Source organism: Protopterus annectens, chromosome 7.part1 (assembly GCF_019279795.1).
Source record: "Protopterus annectens isolate FY-2018-M chromosome 7.part1, PAN1.0, whole genome shotgun sequence".
Classification (NCBI taxonomy): Eukaryota; Metazoa; Chordata; order Ceratodontiformes; family Protopteridae; genus Protopterus; species Protopterus annectens.
The window spans coordinates 237,414,080-237,440,796 of NC_056740.1; the positions used below are offsets into that span (position 1 = coordinate 237,414,080).

At 38.8% G+C, this 26,717-nt stretch overlaps 1 protein-coding gene across 1 annotated transcript in view; it reads right to left on the bottom strand.

The window, feature by feature from the left end:
• Positions 1 to 26,717, bottom strand: part of LRRK1 (leucine rich repeat kinase 1) — a 2,417,153-nt gene that overhangs the window by 616,905 nt on the left and 1,773,531 nt on the right. Inside the window, 1 exon segment of the mRNA XM_044078686.1 lies at positions 25,707 to 25,983. Coding sequence (XP_043934621.1) covers positions 25,707 to 25,983 — 277 coding nt within the window.

The window sequence follows — 26,717 nt, forward strand, 5'->3', positions numbered from 1 at the left end:
AATCACTGTGAGGAGTATCTTGTTTGCAACTATGTGGACAGTGGTTGTCACTGTAAACTAGTTGTCCTGTGTGCAACTAGATATTGGAGAAATTTCAATTGTGCTTTTACAGGAAAAATGTCACTAAAGGTGCCTGAGTCTGTACAGGGCACTGCCAAACACTCGAGGGGAAACTAATACATAGACCCTGAAAATTTAAGGATGAATTATTTAAGCAGATATTCTGAAGTTAGAAACAAATCAAGCAGTACTTACTGAAAACAAAAAAATAACTTGTCAAGAATGATGAAAAGAGGGGAGTCGCATGAATGGCTACTGCCTGGCTACTACTAATGCTGGTCTCAGCACAGCTTTACTCTGCTGGGGTACAATACTCCTTTGCTTCTTCTCTCACCAGAAGCAAAATGTTAGCACCAATCCCAAGAAGCGAAGCAGGCCACAGCTTGTCTGGTGATCCACAGTCTTGTCCCAGACGATGCAGGGATCTGTAGGCTTGTAGCCTTTTTCTGGTAGATGCCTCAAATAGCAACCAGACCAAACAGGTACGATAAACAAAGACACTCAGTCTCCAACCAGAAACAATCATGAATCAATGCACTCTGCTCCTACTCTCACCAGGATCAGAATATCAGCACAGATTCCAAATTGTCACCTATAAAGCAGTTATTAGGCTTACTGGTGATCAGCAGTCTCCAAGAAAGAATGTCACTGGACTCCTTCTCTCACCAGGAGAAAACAGAAGTACTAATCCCAAGATGGCTACTGAGAGGCAGAATGTGGGCTCTCCAATAACTGGTGGTTTTGCAATAGATGCTTAAAGGTAAGATAAATAAAAGGTTTATACTAAACACTGCAGTGTGCACTAAGCAGTTAGATATGAAAGTGGGTAACTTATGTTTTAGCTGCATAAAATGTTACGTTTTAGTGGAGAGCCACTATTTTTAAAAGAGCAAGATAGATTGAAAGGAGATGGGCACTTTTGTATTCTGGTACTATGCAATACAGTAGGATGGCCAATAAATTTAAATAGGTGAAGAGGAGTGATTTCACAAAATGATAATTCTGTGCTTAACTCACACCAGCCAGTAAAAGCAGAGAGGAAATGAAATTTATGGTCAAATTAACAAAAGCTAACGGATATATGTTGTTGATAGGAAACATCCATACTTTGAAATAGGAGTATTGAAACAAAAATGTAAAAAAAGCCATGCATACCAGGATGCTAATATTATCAATGACTATTGCATACTGTAACACTGACGGAGGCCATTTGTGTTACATCACTATATGAGTGTCATAACTAATAACTTGATGTATGCATCTGCTAAGAGGCACAATTATATCTTTGTTTTCTCATGTAGTACTGAACTTGTACATATTTGTAGTAATGTTACCTCTTACCTTATGTCAAGCAATAAAATGCACAATTATATACCTGATGATAACTTTTATTTGTTAAGGGTGAATGCACTACAATCATGCTAGCCTGACAACCTATATGTTTTTGCTGACTGACAGACATACCACTGACATATATCACTTGAGGGTATTCTCTCATTAGAAATTTGAGGTATACTCAAATTTATTCAGGTAAGTATTCTTAAGTGATATAGTACAGCCTTGACGAGCTTAACTGTTGGCAATTTCTTTCAGGTATAATGTTTCATGTTGGTGCTACACTGCTCTCATTTGTTTACATCATGTTTTGACTAAACAAATATTGTTGTGGTTCAAGTATATACATGTGTGCATAAGTATGTATATGTGTATTATACATTTATATACACACACACACACACATATATATATATATATATATATATATATATATATATATACATATGTACATATAAACTGTTTAATGGGCTTAGCGTTAATCAAAGTAAAGTACTTTATGTAACTCTGTACGTATGCACTTCATGTACAAATATGTTACCTTCCACTTAACTACTATCTGTATCTATTTCTCATTTCTAGGAATTGCAATGTTAAGACAGGGCTTCAGAGTATGCAATTTCTGTATGGGGGGGGGGGGTTCTGTCTATACACACACACACGTGTGTGTGTGTGTGTGTGTGTGTGTGTGTGTGTGTGTGTGTGTGTGTGTGTGTGTGTGTGTGTGTGTGTGTGCACGCATCAAGAGAAAGACAGGTACATATAAATATATAGATGGATATAGATATATAAATATTTACTTAGATTGCTTACCCAGGAAGTACTCTGATCACAATAGACCACTTACAGATACAGGCCAGGTTATAAATTTATAGGAGTATGCATCTATGCATACAAAATTACACAGACACATATATATATATATATATATATATATATATATATATATATATATATATATTACATTCCCTTGGCCTTGTGGCCCAGGTCAGTGCTAAAGATGGTTCAAGGACCAGTACACCATCCCTCCACCTACAACCCCTTTTCCCATTTTTGATCATGGGGTCGGGGTGTCACTTTAACAGTGACAATAATCTAGAGGCAAGGTTCACACCACAGGGTGACTAGCTCTGCTGTGGTCCAGCACACCAGTTGATATATTTCCCCTTAATGGGTAATATGTCTGAAAATGAATATTGTGGATCCAGAAATTTGATCTGTTCCTTAATGTGACCATGATGTTGGAAAAACCTGCAGCATTTATGCATATCTGAGAGGAGGAAGTCCTTTTTTTATTTCATCTGAGTTCTGAGAGGGAAGGACACACATAATACTGCAGCGGTGAGATGGAAATTTCAGAGTTACTGAAATATGAAAAAAATATTCCACTGTATTACATTTTATGAGTTTTGTGAGTTATAAGACTAATTTTGACAGGCAGAATTAACTGTACTATCACAAATAATTAGATGAGAACCACATCACACCAAAAAGTAGATTTAATGCTAGAGAAAGTGAATGATGTCAATACAGAAACTGAAATCAGTCTTGTTTGAAACAGATCACAGAGGAAACAGAACTGTCCAGAACTGCGTGAGAGCCAGGAAAGCAGAAAATAAGTGCAATATGGTAAAATGAGTTGCAGGAGTGATGAGAAGTGTAAAAGGCATGAAAAATGTGCTGCTGAGAAATTCTGCAAGTGCTGTACTTATAAATATAATAAAAATAACTATCCAGTGATAAATCTAGTATGAAAAAGCTGTGGCAAAAGAAATCATTTACTAAGCTATGTAAAATGAAAAAAATAAAATAAAATAAATACACAACTGAAAAACACTCATACAATTGAACAGAGCCATAACTTGTTTGTGGACAGAAGTGTTGACTTGGTAGATGGTATTAACATGTGCAAAAAAGAAAATTACAGAATTTGTGACAAGAGGCATCAGACAGAAATCTTGGAAAAGAAAAGCACAGAATTAATGATCAGAGAGTGGTGTCTTAAATTGTACACAGCATTGGAAAAACAGTAAACTGAAGCTATCTGTATGAAAGTTCCTTACTTACATCATGAATGGAAGCCATTACGTTAGAAGTTCTTACTAAAATTCACTTTCAAAGTTCCTATGAAAGCTACAGCCATACTGGGTTGTCTGACAGATCAGAAACTTAGTATGGTGAAACAAAGTCATACTTTACACATATAAAATTATTCATTTTATAAATATTAAGACTTTTTTGTTGGTCAGGCCTGTTTGCCAAGAGTTAAGACACTTCAAATAGAGCTCATGGGGCTACCACTGCTGCATGCAACAAAGAATATTTCACTACCCCCCCAAGGAACAGAAATTAAAATGTGGTGAGGGTAACTGAGCTCATGACTGTGATTGAGAAGCATACTGCACCGATTCACTGGATGAACTGTATTATGAAGCCTGATAAATAAGGCTTTTACTGTCACACAGTTTTTGTAAAGCTTTTTTAGCTAGTTTCACTGTATGAAAGGTATTAATTGGAAATTTTCACCATTTGTTAATCATCTGTTTGTTTATTCTGATTTCCTGCCAATGTGTGCATCATATAAATGATTTATTTGACATTAAAAACATTCTCTAGAGTCTCCTTGCTCCTGTATTTGTTTAAAAGTTTAATTTAGTGGCTCACTGCTGTTTTTCTGCTGTCAAACATTTCTGTAAGTGTTTTCTGCCTAAAATAGTGTAGCTAGTAGCTGTTCTTATACTTTGCGATTTTGCAGTTGCCTGTCCTTACTGTAAATCTGACCTGGGAGACTCCTCCCAGTCTAGTATCATTAGCTCATTCTACCTAATACAGAGAGTACATCTGATAAGACCAACCCATTTAGTTTCTTAACCTTGAATTATCTTCTGTTCCTCCTTTCTCCCTTTCCACTTTATAACAAAAAAAACACTTTGCTTGAATCTACCATTGCTAGAATCTCCTTGTGTTCTAAGTGGGCTTCTCAAACAATCTGAAAATATAGAGCTGATAAGTATATTTTTGGCTATTTTCAACTGTTCAGAGTTCTGCACTGTCTTAAGTTTTGCTTGACTGAATTATTTATATATTTGCTGGCACTGTTTTCTCATACTCTACCACCACAAAACAGTGCAAACCACAGGACACATAGCTCACATCCACAGTGTGCTCCTCAACCTAAGCCCCTAAGGCTAAACACCTTGCCCAATACACTAATCATAGGTGACTCAATAGTGAGGCACACACATGTTCCACTCACTAGAGAAGGTAACAGTCAGCTGTCTATCAGCTGCCAGAATCCAACACATAATACACGCACTCAGATCACTCCACAAGTACAAATATGACTCTGTCATTGCCCATGTGGGTGTAAATGACCTGAGATGCACCTCCCTGGACTACATGAAAAGAGACATGGTGGAGCTCTCGGATTATGTGGCCCGGCAGGTATGACACTAGCCCTGAGCAGTATCCTACCATCACCCCGAATAACACTGCAGTACAAACAAAAACTGATTGACTTCAACAATTGGCTAAGTTTCTGGTGTCATTCTAAGGTGATACAGTATCTGTCTGCTTGGGATGACATGACTGACAGACCACGATGTTTTGCCAGAGATGGCCTGCATCTGTCACCCCTTGGTTTCTGGGTATTGGCTAAGGCTCTTGCCACCCCTATAGTGCCTTTTTATGCTGTGTTCCAAAGACCAAATTACCATCATAACAGCTACAAATAAATGCAATCTGAGGGTCATGATGCTCAATGCTAGAAGTCTAAATCTCAAGATGGACTCACTCAAAGCACTCCTCAAAATGCAGAACATCAACATTTGTGCTGTAATGGAGACCTGGTTTAAAGTGGCAGAAAGCACCCCTACACTACCAGGCTATAACTCATTCCACACCTTTTGGCCCCGGAACATGGATTGAAGCTCCAAAGATGGTGGTGTCTCCATATTCATAAAGGATATGCACACCTCCAGACTAGTAGCCCAGCACAATGCATCTGAGATACTTCAGGTACAACTAACATTGGGTAATACAGCGATCCTGATAAAGGTCCCCAGCCATGTCCCTTGGCTCTCACTCCATGTTCCTGAGCACCCTGGAATCTATCAATGTCCACCCCAACACTCTCATAGTAGGAGACTTCAACTACCCCTCCATCAACTGGGAAAACGTCAAACCCTCCCTGATCAGATCTGACCATAAACTAATCACCATGAAAATCCACATCTCACCCACACCTCCCCCCCCAAAAGTAACCACCTTGAAAAACTTCTCCAAAGCTGACTTTGGACTCCTAAAAACAGAGGTGGCTAACTTCACGGCACCAATGCAATGGAAAATAGCTGCATGACTGCAGAAGCATACACCAATGCACTGTACGAACATGTAAATAAATGCATGGAACGAGCGATACCTGACAGAAACAAGATGCTCTCCTCCTAAAAAAGGAAGCCAATCTGGTGGTCCCCAGTCATTAATAAACTCTACAACAGAAGGAAGAAGCTGATGCAGAAAAAGGTGAAGTCACAAGACTGGAAAACTTCCCTTATTAGCCTCAACAAAAAGTTGAGATCCTTCAGCATATCCTCTAAAGCCAGCTATGAAGGCAGAATCATGGCAGACACTAAAAACAATCACAAAGCCTTCTATAGTTGTATCAAGAACCTCCACAGCAAAATCCAGATTTGCTCTGACTTACTGCACAATGGTACCTCCTACAGTGAGCCAACAGATATTGCCAACATACTGGCTGACAGATTCAGTGCCAACTTTACTACACTATCCCCCCTAAAAGACCAATCACAATACTGGAAGAATGCCAGGTACCCAGCATTACTGCAGCACAGGTTAAAGCTGCATTGTCCAAAGCCATGAATACAGCTTCCATGGGACCCCATAATATCCCTGGCTGTGTTCTACATGAACTACAAAGCGAACTTGCACCACACATCTGTGTGCCCTGTTCAGACACAGCCTCACCTCAGGCTTTCTCCCTACTGAATGGCGTAATGCTACAGTCATCCCTCTCCAATTATCGTCTCATTAGCCTGATAAGTCTGATATGTAAAGCTATGGAGTGCATCATCATGGACCTGGTTAACAAAGATATAGGAAATCTCCAAACTCTGGACCCCATGCAGTTTGGCTTTGTGAAAGGGACATCATGACTGCTCAACCGGGTTGACTTCTTTGAGTCAGTCAGCAGGGCTGTGGATGAAGGTAAGGCAGTGCATACAGCCTACCTAGATCTGGCCAAGGCCTTTGATACCATTCCTCACTTGGAAATTATTGATAAACTCACCAAACTAGGCATCAACCCCTATATCACTAGGTGGGTTGCAAATTGTCTCACAGATAGAACACACAGTGTGAAAGTAGCTAAGTCCAAGTCAGACTGCCAACCAGTCACGAGTGGAGTCCTACAGGGATCGGTTCTGGGTCCTCTCCTGTTCGGCATTTACTTATCAGACATCCAGGCCAACACAAACGGACTCTGGCTGACCAAGGTCACAGATGACCGCAAGCTGGGAGTCATTATTAAATCCCCAAGTGATGCAGACATCCTACAGAAAGGCCTCACCAAGACCAATGACTGGTGTTGAAACCATGGCTTTAAGCTTAATGCCAAAAAATGTGTCATCATCTCCTTTGGTAAAAACTCAGTTCCCACTAATTACCACGTCGATGGGAGCCCACTGAACACTGAAGGTGTTATAAGAGATCTGGGGATGCAGGTTGACAGCAACCTCTCCCTCAACCACCACATTGCCACTGTGGTCAGAAAGTCCTTCTATGTGGCACATCTCATTACCAAGGGTTTTGCATCCAGGAAGAAAGAAGTCATTGTCTCTCTCTACTCGTCCCTCATTAGAACAATCATTGAGTATAATGCCCTATCTGGCATGTACCTCACTAGACACCTGCAATAGCTGGATAGGCCGCAGAAGTACCTCACAAAGAGGATCCTAGGCATTAAATACATATCCTACATGGACAGACTCAAAAGATTCCAGCTATTCTCTGTCTCATATCACCTACTTAAGAGGCAATCTCTGCTCGACTTACAAAGCCATGTCTGACTCAGCTCTGTTAGAAATGCTACATCTAAAGAAATATCAATCTCTCTGCACCACACACTCCACAAACCTCATTACCACACTCAACAGAACATGCTGGAGGGACAGGTGCTTCACCCAGAGACTACCCATGCTCTGGAATAGACTTCCCATACATGTCAAGCAGAGCACCTCGCTGTCCCTCTTCAAGAGAAATCTTGATGAGTGGATGGGTAACAGAAAGTTCACCTCGGGGATCACTCCAGTGGCTCTACTGATAGAGGCATTGGGAACTAATGTCGGGCAGCATGATGCCAGGGCACTTCTATGGGTACGCTTGTAAAGGCTTCAGGGCCATTAGCCTAGTACAGATCTATGAATCTATGAACCTATGATAAAATTTGTATATGCCCACAGCCGTAAGATCTTAATAAAGTAATAAAGAAGGACCATTATGTGCTTCTTATAACTGAAGAAGTGACCAGCTATGCCAGGTGCAAATTATGTTTCTGCACCAGATGTTAACCATGGATTTTGGCTAATTCACCTTAACTCATTACATCCTAGTGATGCCCCCAGGTGCATCTTCAGTCAACTCCTACTGACGCCATTATGCATCAACTATTGCTTGTTCATATTTGCATTAATAATTCCAAAACCATGCTATGTACAAGGTTTTAAAAGATTTCATCTTAAAGCTTACACAATGGCAAACTCAACTGCATGAATATTTGACCTCTGTCAGTGCAGGTAAGTAGATATTAACTGTTGTTTTACAATATTAATTTTTTTCTAGATATAATTTATTTATTTATTTATTTATTTGCAGTTGGTTTACCAGGATAGTCCATTGGGCCAAAAGAACCCGTTTTCAATGGAGTCCTGGGGAGAAAAGCTCCAATGTAGACAAAATTAGGTACATACAATAACTACAAGATAATTATACAGAGTAGAGATAAAAATTAATACATTTAGGCTTAAATTTGAGAAACATTCAAAGATGGGGAATTAAGTAGATGCTATAACTACAAGACAATTATACAGAGTAGAGATAAAACATTAATACATTAGGCATAAATTTGGGAAACATTCAGAAATAAAAACAGTATTGAGATATGCAATCAGGGAAGTTATTGAAGAAGAAACTCAGAGGGCCTTTGTTAAATAACTATAGTGAGGAAACATAAGCTTTAATAGGATAAGTGTGAGCGGAGATGGAATGTTACAGATCTATGAGGGGAGGGAGCAAGAACAATCCCATTGGGATTTTAGATATGTATGAAGTGATTTTTTGAACATGTATTTGTTAGTGATAGTACGAATGGATGGAGGAAGTGAGTTCCATCAAGGTTAAAAGATAGTAAGTGTTTGCCTGGGGGATGACATGGTCTGTATACTATTAATAGGTTTTGGTTGTTAGACCTTAGGACTCTGTTTGGTAGGTGCATTCTGAAGGCAGAAGACAGGGAGGGACAAAGAGAAGGACTGGAAATGAGCTAAAGTCAACTGAATATATGTAAGCTGATTTGGTAATTCAAGCCAGTTTAATTTTTGAAGGGAAGAACAATGGTGGGTAGAGGACCTGTGAATTTGGCTATTTTGTTATAGCAGGAAGAAAGTTGTTTTAGGGAGGCCTGAAGATTAGTCAGTAATGGAGCACCATAGAGAAGGGAGGGAATGAGAAAGAGAGCGAGTGTGATTTTGGAGGAGCTTGTAAGGTATTGGTTCTGACGGTAGAGCATGCCTAGTTTTTGATGGGGTTTTTTTATATTTAGTAGTAGATGGGAATTGTAACTAAGTCGATTGTCAATTAGTACTCCTAATAGCTTAGTTTCAGAGACTAGTTCTAGGGGTGTGTTATTTAGGCTGGTAATTGAGAAGGAGTTGGTATTGAAGGAGGTAGCTTTGGAATTAAATATAATTTTCATGTTTCTAAATATCTCAACAACGAAGTAAAACAGATAGAACTCCTAAGCCTCATATGAAAGCTTTCAGTGATGTGAATAAAAAGCTGCTGATAGTATGTGTGTAACTTGAGTGGTTGCTGAGATATTGTACATCGTTTACTGAATATTACAAATGTAACGGTTACTGTGTTTACTGTGACTTATAAAATTCAGTTTAAGACCTAGAACCTAAAGGATACTACCACTATAAAAATATTTTGTGCTGAAGAATTTGCTATCGATACTTCTTGCATAAACCCTGCGGTTCCAGAAATACGAGCACTTCTTTAAAATGTGAGGACAATTTAATTCTGTCAAAAGGCTTAGGCTCCGTGAAGTTCCAGTGCAAATTTCCTGCGCTCCATTGGAGTGAATGAATGAATGAATGAATGAGAAGAGTTCAAGCTAAGTACATTTAATTTGCCTACCAGAGAATATTGAGTTCCCAGACCAAGTTTTTATTTTGTTTTTTTCTCAGCAAAGGAAATGTTTTACAGAACTGCTGCTCAGATGATTAAAAGGCCATCCATATATTGCTAATGATATACAGCATAACAAACTGATTTAATTACTGAATAAGTACATCGCCCCACATCCCTCTCTTCTTAATCTCTCTTATTTCCTGGTTTACACCTGTTATTTGTTCAGTCTAATTTATGACTGCGCAAGAAAACTAAATCTAGAAACAAGTTCCCTTGTAATATATTTAGAATGTAATTCATATGATTAACATTGGGTTCCAATTACGCTGTCGAAGTTTTACAACTTCGAACACCATATGGTCAAACTCATATGTTTGAAGTTGTAAAACTTTGAAAACATTAAAGAAAAAAAGAAAAAACTTACTTGACTTCCCCATACATGTTAAGCAGAGCACCTCACTGGCCCTCTTTAAGAGAAATCTTGGTGAGTGGATGGGAAATAGAAAATTCACCACAGGGATAACTCCAGTGGGTTTACTCGACAGAGGCACTGGGAACTAAGGTTGGGTGGCACAATGCCAGAGTAATCCTATGGGCTAGGCTACAGGGCCATTAGCCTAGTACACACCTATGAACCTAATATCAAATTTGTTAAGGAAATAATACAAATAAGGCAATGCAGCATCCTATGCAGCAAATACAGAGACCAATTACATAGTTTTAAAGGTTCATGCATACGTATTATGCTTTTGATCAGTGAGGATCTGAAGAGGCTTAGCCTTATATTCCTCTGGTAATTTGTAGCCTTCATATTTTGTATACAAATAACCCAGACGTGGGCAGAACAAGGATATGTTGGGACATTTACGTACTTCCCCTAGTCATGAGGGACAGGGGGGTGCTGAACCTGGGGTGAAGTTACAGTTCATCCAAATTATGTTTACATAGAGTAAGAGAAGTATTTTGCTTTATGTGGAGTGGAAGGCAATGCCATAGACGCGGTATTTCCTGTGAAACATGCCTATTAATACATATACACTTTTAAATATGCAAAATCCTTAAGGTAACTGTGTATAAATGATCAATCTAGATTGTATAATGATAGTAATTACCTGTAAAAGAAGGCTTGAATAGCTGTGTGATATATACAGCATTTTGGGATTTGCATTTAAACTGTTCTCTTAGATAGTATTTTAGTTGAAATCTAACTTTAAAGTAGTTTGAATATGCTAGAAATAAGTGGATTGTTAAAGAGATTACTTAAACAAAATGCAGAAGTTACTGGAGTGAAGGGGAGGAAAACAGCTTTAAATTGTTCAGACAGTTAGTGGCAGAATGTTAAAATGGTTTGATATGATTAAGGAAGTCAAAATACATACAGATGCAATCCAAAATGAACTTGGTGTAATTTACAAGAAGATAAGCCAAGTGCTTGTATGTAAGAGATATTATTAACTGTTAAAGAAGATATGCCCAAACAGAAAAAAAATGTTAACCATAGCAGATGTTTTTGAAAAATGTCATTAATACATTAATGAGATGAAGTTGTTGACACTTTCACTTTTCCTTGAAGTTGTGTGATTGTAGAGTTAGTACATATAAATAAGGAGGTATGAAGGGTAAAGACCTCCATATGAGAGATGCTTGGCAACTTGCCACATACCCCGGAAAAATGTTTTAATGGTGTTCATCTGCAGCTTTGGTGTGTGTTTTTGGACAAGTTTGATTCCTCCGCTCTGTTGTTAGGGGAGGTGGAGGTTTTACTTTGACAACACATAGTGGATCTTTACACAACTTAGAGCAATGATATTTGACTATTATGAGCAGGACACTTAACCTTGCAATTCTGTTACCTGTGACAGATGAGAAAAGTAACCGAAAGAGTTACAGAAATGTAATAAAAATGATCCCAAAATGCAAATGCTTAAAGACTATATCTATCTTACTCTATTTCTAGACTACTCATCCCTACTAATCTACTTTCTTTTTGTATCGTCTACTAATCTACTTTCTGCTCAAAATCTTCCTCCTTCCTTCCCTCCTGAACTAATACCTTCATCCTTCTTCATACCTCTCCTGTCCTTCAACTCCTCCTCACTACACTGCTATTTTGGATCTATTTACTCCAACCCTTTTTTATTAAAAAAACAAGTCCAATTTCTTCTATTCCATCCTTTCTTTCTTAAATCTCTACATAATTCCCTATTGATTATCTTTTCTAGTATTCCAGACCTGACATTTTTATTGAAGCTATTTATCTAATTATATTATGCTTTACTATTTATTTCTAAATGTTATTGTATGTATAATGCAAACATGTTTGATACTCTGGCATACTGTTAACCATGTACATTTTTTATGCATCTTGAGCTTTTCTCCCAGGGCCTCCCATGAAAATAGGTACTTTTGGCCCAGTCAGACTTTCCCATGAGTTCATAATAGGTGTATACTAGGCTAATGACAACCAGGACCCTTATAAGCCTAGCTGTGATACTCATATATGACCCACAAATTTGATTTATACAGGGGATGATTTACTGACTTGGCTTTGTCCATCAGAGACACAGGTGCCATACCAGAGGTAATTTCCGATTACCCATCCATTGGTCCACACTGCCCTTAAACAGAGTTAGGGAGGAACTCTGCATCAAGTGGATGGGGAGCCTATTCCAGAGAATGGGAATTCTCTGAGAAACATATCTGTCTCTCCAATATGTCCTATTTATGTCACAAGCAAAACCTATGTCTTTAAATGTAGTAGTTCTGATGCTGTTTCTTTTGCAGATGTGCAAAAGGTTCATCAAAGCAGGGTTCAGGGATGCCTTGTATGCCAGACAAAGATAACTTCTCAGAAGTCTGTATGATACTGAGTAAAGAGACTTGGCTTTAAGGTGATCAGAGAAGGGCAGTGTGTTTACTCCCTGTGTGGAATGATGACCTCTCTGGACCAAGATGCCCTTACTTATACATTACACAACACAGAAAGATTTTCTTACTACCTTGAGCACATGTTGGTCAAAATATAGATTACCATCTCATTGAGTTTCCAGATCCCTGACTACTGAATCAACATTTATTGTTGCTGTAGTTACCCAGTGTGGCTTACTTCCCAAAAGGTACTATAATGCATTTCTTGGCACTGAGTTTAAACGATGGCTTTGGCACCAAGGACTTGTCTGTGTTAGATCTTCCTGAAGGATAGATATTCTTATCTTAGAGAGATTCAATAACTGCTCCTAGTTTGCAGTTATCTGTGAACTTGGTCAGCCAGAAGCCTCGGACATTGGGTTTGCTTCTAAGAAGCAGATACCAAAGAGGAGTAGGTCCAGCACACAGCCCTGAGGGATTACACTTGTGACTTTCCTCTTTGCTGAGGTGGCATCAATGATCCTAATGTCTTGGGTCCTATCCGTGAGCCAGCTAGCTATCAAGTGTATTATAAAGGGGTTTATGCATTGTTCTGTAACTTTCTTGACAATGCTCAAGTATTATATCAAGTGCTTTAGCCAGATCTAGGCAAGCAGTATGCACTGCTTTCACCTCATCCATTGCCTTAGTGACATTTTTAAAGAAGTCCACTAGGTTTAATAAGTATGGCCTTCCTTTGACAAAGCCAAACTGGGACGGATCCAGTGTCTGGAGCTCTGTTATATCCTTGGTGAAAATTTCCATGATAATTCTTTCCATGGCTTTGCAAATAAGACTAGTCAAACTAATGGGTCTGGAGTTTCTATGATCTGTTGAAGGTATTCTTATATGAATGGGGATGACCGTTCCTTTCCTCCATTCTCGTAGCACAAATCCTGTTTTAAGACTATAGCTACGTAGTGACTCCAGGGATCCTAATAAGTCATATTTTAGACTGTTCAGGAGGCATCCCGGGATGTTATCAGGGCCTATCCATGCTGTGTTCTTGACTTTAGCAATCTCAGCCAGTACATGCTCTCTAGTTACAGTAGGTGGGATTATTTTTGAGGGTATTTCTTGGGGGGTGGTTGGGTGGGACTGGGAGTAAAGCTGGAATTTAATTTGTCTGGTAACAGGTTCCCTACATCATCAGGCTCAGTGAATGAGGCCCCATTAACCACCAGTTCAGCACTTTGTTGTCTGCTGCCCTTGAGGTTTCTGACATAGCTGAAGAAGGACTCATGGTTAACTTTCACCTGAGAGGCTATTTTAATCTCAAAGATTGCTTTGTTTGACCTAATTAACCCTCTATGTTACATGTTTAATTTGATGAGAGAGTTTACATCTTTATGAAGGCGAGCCATATTTTTTTTAATTTTGTTGTACACCCTGTTTAATTTGGGATGCCACCAGGGTGGTTTGTTTCTGGGGCTAGTTCTGGGCTTACCTCTGTTCATTTACTAACATTACTGCACAGAGTTTCTGAGAGCAATTCAGCGTAGGCTACTGAGTTTGCAAGGTTTGGAGGGGAACTGAAATTTGACAAACCTGATCACTTAAGCTGATTTTGATTTCAAAGGAGATAGCCTTATTGTTAGACCTTACAAGGGAGGATTAGACATGGTGGGGGGGGGGCATTCTCCCCTATTTGTGAATACAAGGTCCAGTTTATCTGAGCCTCTAGTAGGCATATTCACTAATTGGTCAAGGGTGTTTGTATTTACAAATTACAGAAATCTGTGTCTGTAGATTTGAGGCTGTGTAGGATTCTGAGTCTATAGAGGGCTAATTAAAGTCTCCCATGAGTAGGGGGTTAGGTTGCATGGTAAGTGTGTCTTGTAAGTACAAGTATGTACTGTGAGGTTCTGGGGACATGGAAGGTGACTTATACCTGGCAAGGACATTGTACAGGATTTTAAATATGAGGATCTGCACATGGAGGAACCCCAGTGTGTCACCTTGTTTAGTCAACCTAGAGGTATGCTTGTTATTGATGTATATTAAGACACCTCCACCTTTAGCATCTGTCTCTGCAGCTACTGGTCTAAAAGGGTGGAAGGCACTGAAACTTTGCACTGCTAGGGTAGTCTCTGCCACTTTAAATCACATCTTGGTAAATGCACAGGTGTCTATATTCTTGAGTGTGACGAGGGTTTGGAGGGAGTGCAGCTTTTTATTGAGGCTCCTAGCACTGAGCAGTAATACCTTGAGCTGATTTCAGCATGTCAGTAGGTTTGTCAATTTGGCATTGCCTAAAAATGGCACTATGGGGGGTGGATACAATTTTAATTTGAAAGCCCAGAGGAAGTAGTTGCTGACCAATTTTGGAAGAGCAGCATTGTCTGTTAATCATGTCCTCCCAAGCTGACAAACACTGGATCCCCTTAGAATGACACCAGAGAGACAGATAATTGTTAAAATCAACTTTTTTTTTTGCTCGTGTTGTTGCAGCATCTTTGCTGATGGTAATATGCTGCTCAGTGCTAGGCTCATACCAGCCTGAGATACATAATCTGAGAGCTCTATAATGTCTCTCCTCATATAGCCCAGGGAGGTGTCTCAGGTCATTTACACTTACATGGACTATGATGGAATCATACCGGTACCTGTGGTGTAATGACTTAAGTGAGGTGATTTGGTAGATCCTGGCTCCAGATAAATAACTAGCCATTACAAGTTCATAGGTTCATGGGTAAGTACTCAGACAGCTGCTCTTTTAGACTATTTAAGCCTAGCCAATTTCCACTTAGTGAGAATCAAACCTTGTATCTCTTTATCTCTGAAGTAAACACCTTAACCATTACTCCAACTCCCAACCATTACCTTCCCCTTGTTCAGCCTAGTTAGTGGGTCATCAGTATGTCTTACAATGAGAGTACTGAGGAGTGTGTTTAGTTACCTTATGGGCTTAATGTTTGAGGCTTCATTCAGTGTGTGTGGTGTTAGGTGGTGTTTTTTCTGAGTGCCTTTGGGCTTGCTGAGGCAAAGCTTTGCCAACAGACAGTCTAGGCAACCTTTGTTCTTTAGGAAAACTACTTTTAAGTGCCTCAGCATACTTAAGTCTGTGTGTGTGCTTTGTGCTATGTGAGGTGGGGGTTGTGTCTGTGGTTTTGATTAGCTGATGTGTGCATGTATGTGAGAGTTTAGACTCCAGTGTCATTGTGAAAGTAAACCTGTTGCATACTGTGTCTGTTTCTTTAAGGACTAAGTGGTTGTCGGTAAACATGAGGGAATTGCTACATTGTCTCAAGATGCCCATATCCATCAAGCTGGCTACAGAGAAGTTAAGAAATTGCATATCCATGCTGTCTGGTCCTTTGATTGGTGAGCTATAAGGGGGTGGTGTATTGGGGTTAGAAGGCTATTAAGGGTGCTTTGTTGGTGCAGACCAATAAGGGTGCTTTATTGTGGCAGATTATGCTAAGTACTAAATTCTACTAACTTTAATGTCTGTACAGTACTGAATACTAATATATCTATAAGTACTGCCACTCAACACCCAACTAGCTGCTTGAAGCTTGCTGCCACACAAGATATTTGCTCTATATTTACTGGTATACAGGGTACAGTTTTATGGACCATTCTAATGGGAAAATTTGCTTCCTATGTGTTTGGTACTGTTCGAGGCACTGCTAATTGCTGTTGGACTGTGAGCAGTTCTGCACAAATGCTCCAATACAGCAGAACAGAAAAAAACAGAAAACTAACTAATGAACCCTTTGGCCAATAAAACGACAACCCTATAAGCTCTTCTGTGTGTTTCCAACTTAGATAGACCAGAAAAATATGAAAGCCTAAAAAACCTGCTGATTTGTATAAGTTTCTCCCAATAAAGATTTGTTGCTACTAAGAAGTACAGCTATTTTTAATTGCAACAAGAAAATGTATTGTTTTGATACGAAGAATGTGAAGCTGTTTTTGTTTGCACAACTGAAGAAATTTTGATTGCAACAAGATTTTTTACTATTTACTACTATCGTTTGGGGTTTAATATACAAATATTTCTAACTACTACTGCTTGGTATTTTAGCTTGAATAGCTCAAAAGGCTAGTCTTTTCATTTTTTTTTTTTTTTTTTAGTGGTTTTGACCTGACCACTGTCTGATAGTTTAAGCTAACTTAACTTCAGGGTGCTCAAAGCACTTCATTTCTAAATTCAGATACACCAGAGAAATTCCTCCTGCAACAAGATGAATAAACCCAGTTCTCCTACTGCAAATCCTCACCAGAAGAGACCCACAAGTGCAATGCTACAACAAACCAGTTAAACAACAAGTAGGAAATCTCTTGATGAAGGCAATAGCAAGACAGTCTTAGTGCAGTAACATGACAGGAAGAGGAATGTTTTTACTACATTTCAGTGAAATGCACAATTAAAAGCAGGAAACAGTAGTGATCACTCAAAATATCTTGTCCAAGTGAGATTTAGCTATCAACTACTTAGCTTTGTCTGGATGGCACTGGATATAAGAAAACAAATGGTACATGCCAATAAATAAAATAAACAAACAACTAAACTGACATGAGAGGTAAGCCAGAACAGAAGACTCTTGCTTGGGAAAATAATATAGCCTTAGTTTGTTGCAGGGGGGCACCCCCCCCCCTGAAAAATGGATGAATGAGGAGTCATCTGCATTTCTGGCAGGTGTATGTTTGGTGAGCTTATCTAGTTTGCTTTTAGGAGTTTAAAGTGGATCTCACATAACAGATATGCTATGACTCGTATGTATCAGGGCTGGAAGTAGAGGCAGAACAGAAAATGGCTGCAAAAATGCAAAGTTAGTCATTAGCTAAGGAAATGATGAAGTACATACAGGGTTTAGCTCTAAAATCAGATAAATCAATATCATGTAATCAGTTAAGGAAATAAATGATTACATGAATATACAAGGCTCACTATAAAGAGTTCATAAAGCATGATATTTTATAATGCTAATTTAATTTATAATGACCTATGTGTAATTATATTACATGCTACTACTAAAAATATCCATCAGATGGGACATGTGATTGACTAAATGAAATCTTTTTTACCAGTGGTAACGACAATTACCATTGCAAATAGAAGTCAGTTTCACTTAGAAAGAAAATGCATTTGAGCTTACTGCAAATCATAACACAAGCAGCAAGTTTGTATAACAAAATGATGGCAGACTGTACAACACAGACTCTCAAAGTACCTTGTAATACTCACAAATCTGAAGTACATTAAAATTTACAATTATGACTCACGTCAATTCAACACAGTAGCAGTAGATAAACATGTCAACATACTAGGTATACAAAATGACACAAAAAGAAACACATGCAAGGAAGATAGGTAGAGTATGACACAGACAACTCCATTTCTGTTTAATAGAGAAACAAGACAGGAAAAATACCTACTGAATCCATCAGAGTTAGTTTAAAAAAGTAAGACATTTCTTTTTAAAATAACTTTAGTATATAATATTATTGTATCTATCAGCACATAACCATAAATGATGTAGGAATTGTGCATGTCTGGCAAAATTTACTGACTCTATCTTCACTCTTGTGGGTAAACATGTGGTATGTGGGTAAATCTTGCTGCATCTAGGAAAAGTTCCTGGCCCAGGATTATGAATGCTCCACTGACGGCTGAACATTACACAATCACTGGGTTTGTACTTTGTTTAAAGACTGAAGGTTCCTGGTACATCTTGACTGTCACCACCGCTGCTTTTGTTTGGACTCTATACCTGTATTCTTTTGGATACTGGAATTACTGGATGGTTGCAAAAGCCTGTTTTTCATCTGTCTGCCTGTTTCCTGCAAAAAGTCCGGAATTATCTACAACTTGCTGTATGATGCCAACTTCATATTCAAATTGAAGATATGGAATGATGGCAACTCTGGCTCTCATCCTGGACCATCACACCTTCCAACATGCCCATTATTCAGTGTCCTTTGGGGTAGGATCAAAGAAGTCTTAGTACCATACCTCTCAACTTCTTAGTGCAAGACATCTGGACAAAACCTGACATAATACGGGGACAGAGACCCAAACATAGGGACAGATTTTAAATATTGTTCTAATAAACTTAGAAAGTCATTAAAATAAGAGGATTTGTGTTAATATGCATTGTCTGGAGTATGTGAAGTCTGAAACTCAAATATATGTCATTATTTAGTGACTCCAATCCTTGGATCATCTAATTTGGTAGAAAACCACACATTTTTATGAGGAAAAGACCAAAAATATGAAGAAAAATCTGAACATTCTACACAAATCTGGGCAGCTGAGAGCTATGCTTGGTGTTTGCTTTAAATCTGGCCTTAAAGTGGGTCAGGTTGCCAGAAGTACCAACTCTTGATGATTTTCTGGAGATAGTTATTGGTATGTTGATGATATGCAGTGGTGCCCTTCTTTCCCCTAGCAGATGACTTGCAGGCAATTCATCTGAGTTATCAGTAAAATGCTGCAACTAAACACATCAAATATGCACACAACTCTGAGGAATTTATCTGCCTTCCAGCTTTCCTTTTACATTTTTAAGGGAGAAAAAGGTGGAATTTATTTCAAAAGTGTGTACTCTTGACAGTCCTTGATGGCTGGTTAAAGGGTATCTGGGGTCAGCTACTGTCTGATCAACTTGATTTTATCTGTTGAATATTATCAAAATTAAGTATTTGATACCTCTGGAGGATTTCTCTGCTGCTATTCATACCTTTTTTTTTTGCCTTGAATACTGCAATGCCTTATTCCTTTGGCTTCTTGCCACCAACAGTTCACTGCATCTTCTGCAAAATAGTTAGCATGGGTACACACTTCTAAGCATTATTACCAGCACTTTATTCCTGTGCTGCAGAGGATGCATTGGTTTCACATTTAACTTCAAATGATGTTCTTGTTTCTATATGTCTTTTCTTAGCTGAAAGCATCAAATGCTCCTTCCTGCCTATCTTGGGAGGTCTGCTGTCCCACTATGGGGCTGTTAGTAATTCCTAAGATATTGCTCAAGACTTCTGGTATTATTTTTATCATGATCTATACCTTAGTATCTTAATGTTCTCTATTTTCATGTTCAAGGTTCATGAATCTTTATTTTTTGATGTAGCTCTGACTATAACCATGGTGAACTACTTTTCTTCTTGCCCCAAACTGTATTAATATGCAGTTACTATTTTACACTAGAGGTTTTTTTTTTTGTCTCTGATTTACAGTTCACTTTAATATTTAAGGGCTTAGTTTTAAGCACTTTAAGAAATCTGAATTTGGATTTCCTGCAGTAAAGCAATATTTCTATGAGTAGCATATCATCCAACAAAAAATCTTATATGAAGGCCACAATGAGAACGCAGACGAAATACTTGCAAAAAAGTCAAGGACAGCCTTAAGCAAAAAGTCTCCTAAGTTATGCTATAATGTTTTCATGAATTACAGAAAACACTGTTTATTCTTCAACCATTTTAAAAATGGGTTCCCACACATAATTTCAGTCAAATGTTTGTCATTTGCTTCACAACTGTGTGAGGAAAGCAGGCAAGGCCTTGCACTGTCTGATGTTGAGACATTACTGCTAACGATACATAGTTTTCTACACTGACCAAAAATACTACACTTCTGAGAGAAATGTTTGGCATTTGGATCAGGACTGGAAGGAGACTGAACAGCATATTACCAAGAAGCTATCATGCTTGTTAGCGCTGGAAAGGTTCATAGAATGCTGGCCTAGTATCAAAAGTCATTTCATCATTCAGGAAGGAGATGATGCCACTATACCATATGCATGAGCAGGTTAATGGGGATAATTTCGGTGGTAATGTTTCAGAAGCAGACTGTTACATCCACTTTTTGCATTTAATTTCCTCAATGTTTTACAAGTCTAATAATTACAAGCTTGACACTAATAATATACATCCAGAGGTATAGGATGTGATATATACTTTATAGTATGAGCGCTACAGAATGGTAGATAGTTTTTCCTCAGTATTGCTTAAACTGGTTTACATGAATCTTTTTACATGGTGGGATAGCAGGGTATTCTCCACATACATAATGTGGTTCTACAGCAGACAACTAACATATCCTAATAAATGCTTGGATTTTGAACTTAGTCCTTTTAGGGCAATGTGAATGCTCCACTCTTCAGCATCAAGTTTTCTGGGATGAATTCTGCGCAGCCACAGAGATTAGGAAGCACATATCAGTCACACAGACATATGTGCACTGCATTCACATTACAATATCGATTTTAATATGCTGAGTACAGCAGTGTGTTATTTGAATACAATGGCTGAGGCAAACTAAATCACAGCCACACTTGTGTGGAGTTTCCTAGCTTTGTGAAAGTGAACAATTCACAACTGCTTCTCAGATGTGCTACAGAAGATACAAACAGCTGCTGCTGCAACAAAAAAAAGTTTGTCTCAGATCGTGACCTCATTGCAGACAGACTATGCACATAATTTTGAAGAGGCAGGCTAATTATTTTCTGAAATATCTGTGCATTTTATTCTGTTAAGCTATGTCTTGACTTACTGTCTGCACGCAGTATGGACTTTGAGATTGTACGTCTATATTGTGCATAGGTTTGTCTGCTTTTATATGATGATATATTTTAAATGATTTCTTGGTGAATAAAGTTAACTATTTTAGACATTGCATGGATACCTCTCAATTGCTATGATTTAGGCATAGCCCTATGATTTTGGCCCTCAGTTTTAACTTTGCTCCTTCTGGAGTTATTATGTTCTTCATAAAGTCAGACCTGTTTATGGGTACACACTTTATTAAGTATATATACTAGTCCTATATAAAGATTCCAATATCTACATTGACAATACTATATAAAGACCATCTATTATAAAAAATAAGAAAGCGCTCTTCTTTTTACTCTCTGCTATGATTTGTAAAGGCCAGTGCTATGGTTTTTAAAGAAAAACTCCACCCTCTCCTACAGTTTAATTCAATCCTTAGTTTGCTATTCTCCCTACAATATAGTTGCAGTATTGTGTAGGTACCAGAAACCTGCTTATACTTCATAAAACTTTCATCTCCTTGCTTTGGAATCAAAAAATCTAGCCAAGCTAGAGTTTCCACCGTGTGATTTCTTAAACCTCTTGTGTTAGAGGCACATGGGATATATGAAAATGACTCCTTAAGGACATCAGGTGTTCCAGCTATATGACCGTTCTGAATACCCATGACTGTTTTCTTTGCAAGTCTGTTATGGACAAATTCAGGGCAATAAAGCCAAACTCGAGTGACTGTGGCTATGCATATTTCAGCCTTCTTATGGCCTCAGCAGCAAAGAATAAGTGGGCTGTTTTGCTAACCTTAAGAAACAACAGGGTTGTTATATCCAGCTGATGTCCATAACCATTAGGGTGTCTGCAAAATACCCCAACTAACAAACTAAAACAATGACTAAAAAGGTCACACAGACAAACCAATCAGTAAAACCTACAAGAAGAATTTAGTCAAGCTAGAGTTTCATCTGTGTGATTCCATAAACCTCTTATATTACATGCACGTGGGATATATGTAAATGACCCCTTAAGGACATCAGGTGTTTCAGCTATATGGCAGTTCTAAATGCCCATGACTTTATTTCTTTTTAAGGCTGCTATGCTTTGTTATGTTATGTTAGATTTGGGAGCGTGGCCTAATGGTTAAGGTGTTTGCCTTACAAGCACAAGGTGCAGGATTTGAGTCTCACAAGGGATAATTGGCTAGGCTTACAATGGCTCGCGAGGGCAGTTAGCTTAGTATGAACCTATGAACCTATGTATAAATTCAAGCCAATAAAGCCAAGCCCCACTAGCTGTGAAAATGCATGTTTCAGCCTTCTTATGGCCTCGTCTGCACAGCATAAGTGGACTGTTTGGCTAACCTAGGCTGTGGCCTATGACGAGTCTGGTACACATCAAAGGGCCATGTCTAGGAAGACTGGTATGATATAACTGAGGTCCTGAGGTAGGTGGAAGGATGGTATGAGTGAGAAGGTTGGCTGCACCCAATGAATGCCGAAAAGGGGAGAGGCAGAAAAAAGAAGAGAATCCTTCAAAGCAGACGCTGAGGCAGAAAGACCTATTGCTCCTTGTCCTTTTTTACATTGATGGTAATTAAGTCTGTTTTAGGGTGAAGGAAAAGACACTCTGCAAGTCAATCCACAGGAACCTTACGAGTCCAAGGATTTCCCCAAACAAAGGTAACTGTATGCAGTGCTGGAAGTAAACAAACCACAATCTCTGTTGATATTAGAGGCAGGAACGACAGACCTCTCTAATTTATTTGTCCACAGGAAATAGAGGGAGAAATAGATGCTTTCCTTAAACCAGACCCCAAAACTGGTAAGCCCACACCATTCTTGCACAGTAGGTACCTGCTGTTGGCAGATTTGCACTTGGAGAAGGCACTGGACCTATAACATGGAGGAAACTCAAACCAAAGGAAGCAGTAGCATCTGTTAGACTTGGGTGTGCATTGGCTTCTCTAACCTGCCTGGTCAAATCTCACCATCTGCAGAAAAGCAAGACCAATTCTAAATCTGGGGGCATGACCAGAGACTAAGTAGATGCAGGACCGCTTGCCACAGCCGTCATTGCTATTACTAGTGCATCTTCAGTCATGAACTTCCAAACTAGATCTCAAAGTCAGAGCACAAAACAGAGGCCTACAGGACTATCTCTGCAGGAACTGACAGGACACTGTATATGTTCGAGTGTGTGTGCCGAAAGAAGTGATGCTAAGCAACGCTAAGCCCTTGAGGCTTAGTCCCAACACAGGGAAATTGATGGCACATTTGTAGTCATTCAACAGATAATACATAAAGGAGACCTCAAATCCTGAGAAGGAGAAGGTGGCTTTGGGGGGGGGGGGGGTTAGATGGTTAGATTTATAGATGGATGAGGATATTGCTTTGGGTGGTAGCAGGCTGCTCTGAAGTGAGAGGCTGCTGTGGGGATTAGGTTTATAGCTGAAGTTGGGAGGATGTTTTGGGTGGGGTAGGTTCATAGCTGAAGGAAGAGGCTGCTCTGGGGTTACTATCAGCTGAAGTTAGAGGCTGCTTTGGGTGGGGTAGGTTTATAGCTGAATTCAAAGGCTGCTTTGGGTGGGGTACATTCATAGCTGAAGTCAGAGGCTGCTCTGAGGTTACTATTAATTGAAGGAGGAGGCTGCTTTGTGGGTAGGTTTATAGCTGAAGGGAGAAGCTGCTTTCGGTGGGATAGGTTTGTAAAAGAAAGAGGAGGCTGGTGTGGGGTTAGGTTTATTTGAAAAAGGAGATCCTAAATGCTCTCCATTTTCCTAAATCTTTATGACATTACATGATGGAAACAACTGCTAATCCAAGCACTTGATCCCCTTCAATACAGCCATCTTACTCGCACAAAGTAATGAATATAACTTCTCACCCTTTGTCTGTGATTAATATCAAGGTTGAAGCTCCAGCACTCTGAAAATACAGCACACTGTGTTTTCAAAGTGTGGGGGCATTTCCTTAATGGGTCCTGACTGGTAGTATGCCACCAGCAAACACAGCTGGGCAAATTTTGAAGTTTCTCAGCATCAGACGTGGGAACTTTTCCTTTGAATCAGACTGGGAACCAAAATTTTAATGGAGTGACCCACATGAAATAACTGAGGAGAATGAGCATGGTCACATGCTCTTATCACAGCATGGTGAAAGCAAGGCTTATACCAGTAGTGGGCATACCCTGAAAGAGGGAGCTAGAGATCTTGGATGAAGCCTGCCAACAGATGACTACAGTAAAGTAAATACCATTTGTTATCTGCTGCAGAGGGTCCTCAACTTTATTTGTCTTTTGCGTAAAAGAACATTCTGTATTTTCTGTATAAAATCCTTTTCAAAAACAACCAAATATCTGCATTACGCCTGTTGAGGAACTAGAATCAGAAGGGTATATGGTCATGTGGCGATTACTGACACACACAAGATATTTTAAAAGGGAATGTGTCACTCTATAGAGTTTTTAGAATTACATCCTACAACCTCCTCAAAGATTCAGCAATAGAGAGAAAGAGGAATGCTCCACATTAATGCATTTTAAAAAAATTCACTTCAATCTACTAGGTATAATTTAACAGTCTGGTCTTTGAAACAGGAGTTTATATTCCATAACAAGGGTATGCTGAAAATATTGGTCAAACTACAAAACAAACACATAAATAAATAAATAACCATTAATGCTAAACATGTGGTTACAAATGGAGGAGGAGACCACCTTTTGCAGTCTTAAAAATTCCAACATATAGACATTTTTTTCTCAATACCTCTTGAATGCGTATTTCAAATTTCAAAAGCAAAATGCTTCCCACAATCCAGCAAACTCCACAATATAAACATTTCCTGCAGTTATGCCCTTTGCCCCTGACAAATGCTTACTTTATGTTAAGTATGTCTGTTATAAATAATGCAGCTTTCTAAGCCAATTAAAATGCACTACACTAACACCGCACATAGTCAATTAGCACCAATGAATGCTTGTTTGGTCCTGTAACTTGATGGTACCCCACTAAGCAAACAACTGTAGTCTACAACTATTATAGTGTGTGTGTGTAACAAAACAAATCAATGCATCATGTTCGCTGAACAGTATGTCTTTTAAAACTGCAATTCTATACTGAATATAGCCAAATACTTTAAGTGAATTATTAAAAGCGGTACAGAAGTAAACTGCATTTTTTTAAAGCCAGGTCTTAAAGTAGCAATAGAAAGAAAACAATAAACCACAAGTCATAATAAAACATTTTCTGTAACAGATGGTGTTGTCTGCTTTCCCTTTCTTAAATTAATGTTGCATCTACAGATATGGTAACACATGAATGAAGATTAGGTAGAAAGGGTAAGATCAACACTACCCACCCAAGGATATTAGGAACTTAAATTATGTGCAAATGTTTTACAGACATCTGTGGAAATACCACTGAACAAGCAGCAGCAGACTGTAGGCATCAGTACCTATTAAGCAAATCATTTTTCTTTTACCTGTCACTTGCAACTGGCAGAGCAATTTCAAATTTGGCCAAAAACTGAAAATACTGTTCTTCGGTCTCCTTGGTGAAACCTGTTCCCACCAGCAGCATGCGTAGATCATCTGCTTTGATTACTCCATTTTTAGCAACAGACCTGGAGGTCTTGATGTTTACAATTCTCTCCAGGCATTCAGAAAGCCAGACAGGATCCAAGAAATACAAGTTCCTCAGGCCATGACTAGTATCTGGAAAATGGAGCAGCGTTCCTGTCTCGATGAGAAAGCTAATAGCTGTTAAAAACAATAAAAAAGGGACTGGTTTACATAAAAGAACATGCTGGCTTCAAAGATTCCTTTTATTAACTGGCCTACTCCAGGAATGAATTTCAAAATTTCAAAAACGGGTAATTTTGTTATCTTATACAGAATGAGGAGTGTGTGTGTGTGTGCGTGTGTACTTATGGTGAAAAATAGTTGTTCAATCATACTGACACACTAACAACCAGAGGATGTCAAGAAACGGAAAGGTTATATTAAAAAATAATGCCAATGGTAGCACTTGCTTACATGTGAAAAATGCACCACATATAATTTATAAAATGGAACCTTTGCATCTGTACATTCATTACTGGAACCCTGCTTGCTATGAGTTTCTGAGAACTGCCCACTGCCACAAAAAGGATGGGGTATGGTGATAAGCAGGTGCAGGTTTCTGGAGATAAAATGACAAATACCCTATTGTGTAGCCATAAAGATGTGGTCTTGTATATGGTTATTATGGGTAATGAAGAATAAAGTGGGATAAAGTGGATCTTTCTCATGTGAGGCTGCCAACCAAACAACAAAAAGAAACCATCAGTAGTAATGAATTTATTACCCAATAAATTGTATGTTCCATGTATAACCAACCACTTGCCAAAGTCACACCTCTAACAGCAATGTATCACTTACTTTCCTTTTCCTTAAGGGAATACATCAGCTCCGAATTACTTAGTACAACAATGGAATGGAAAACCTTAGCTCTC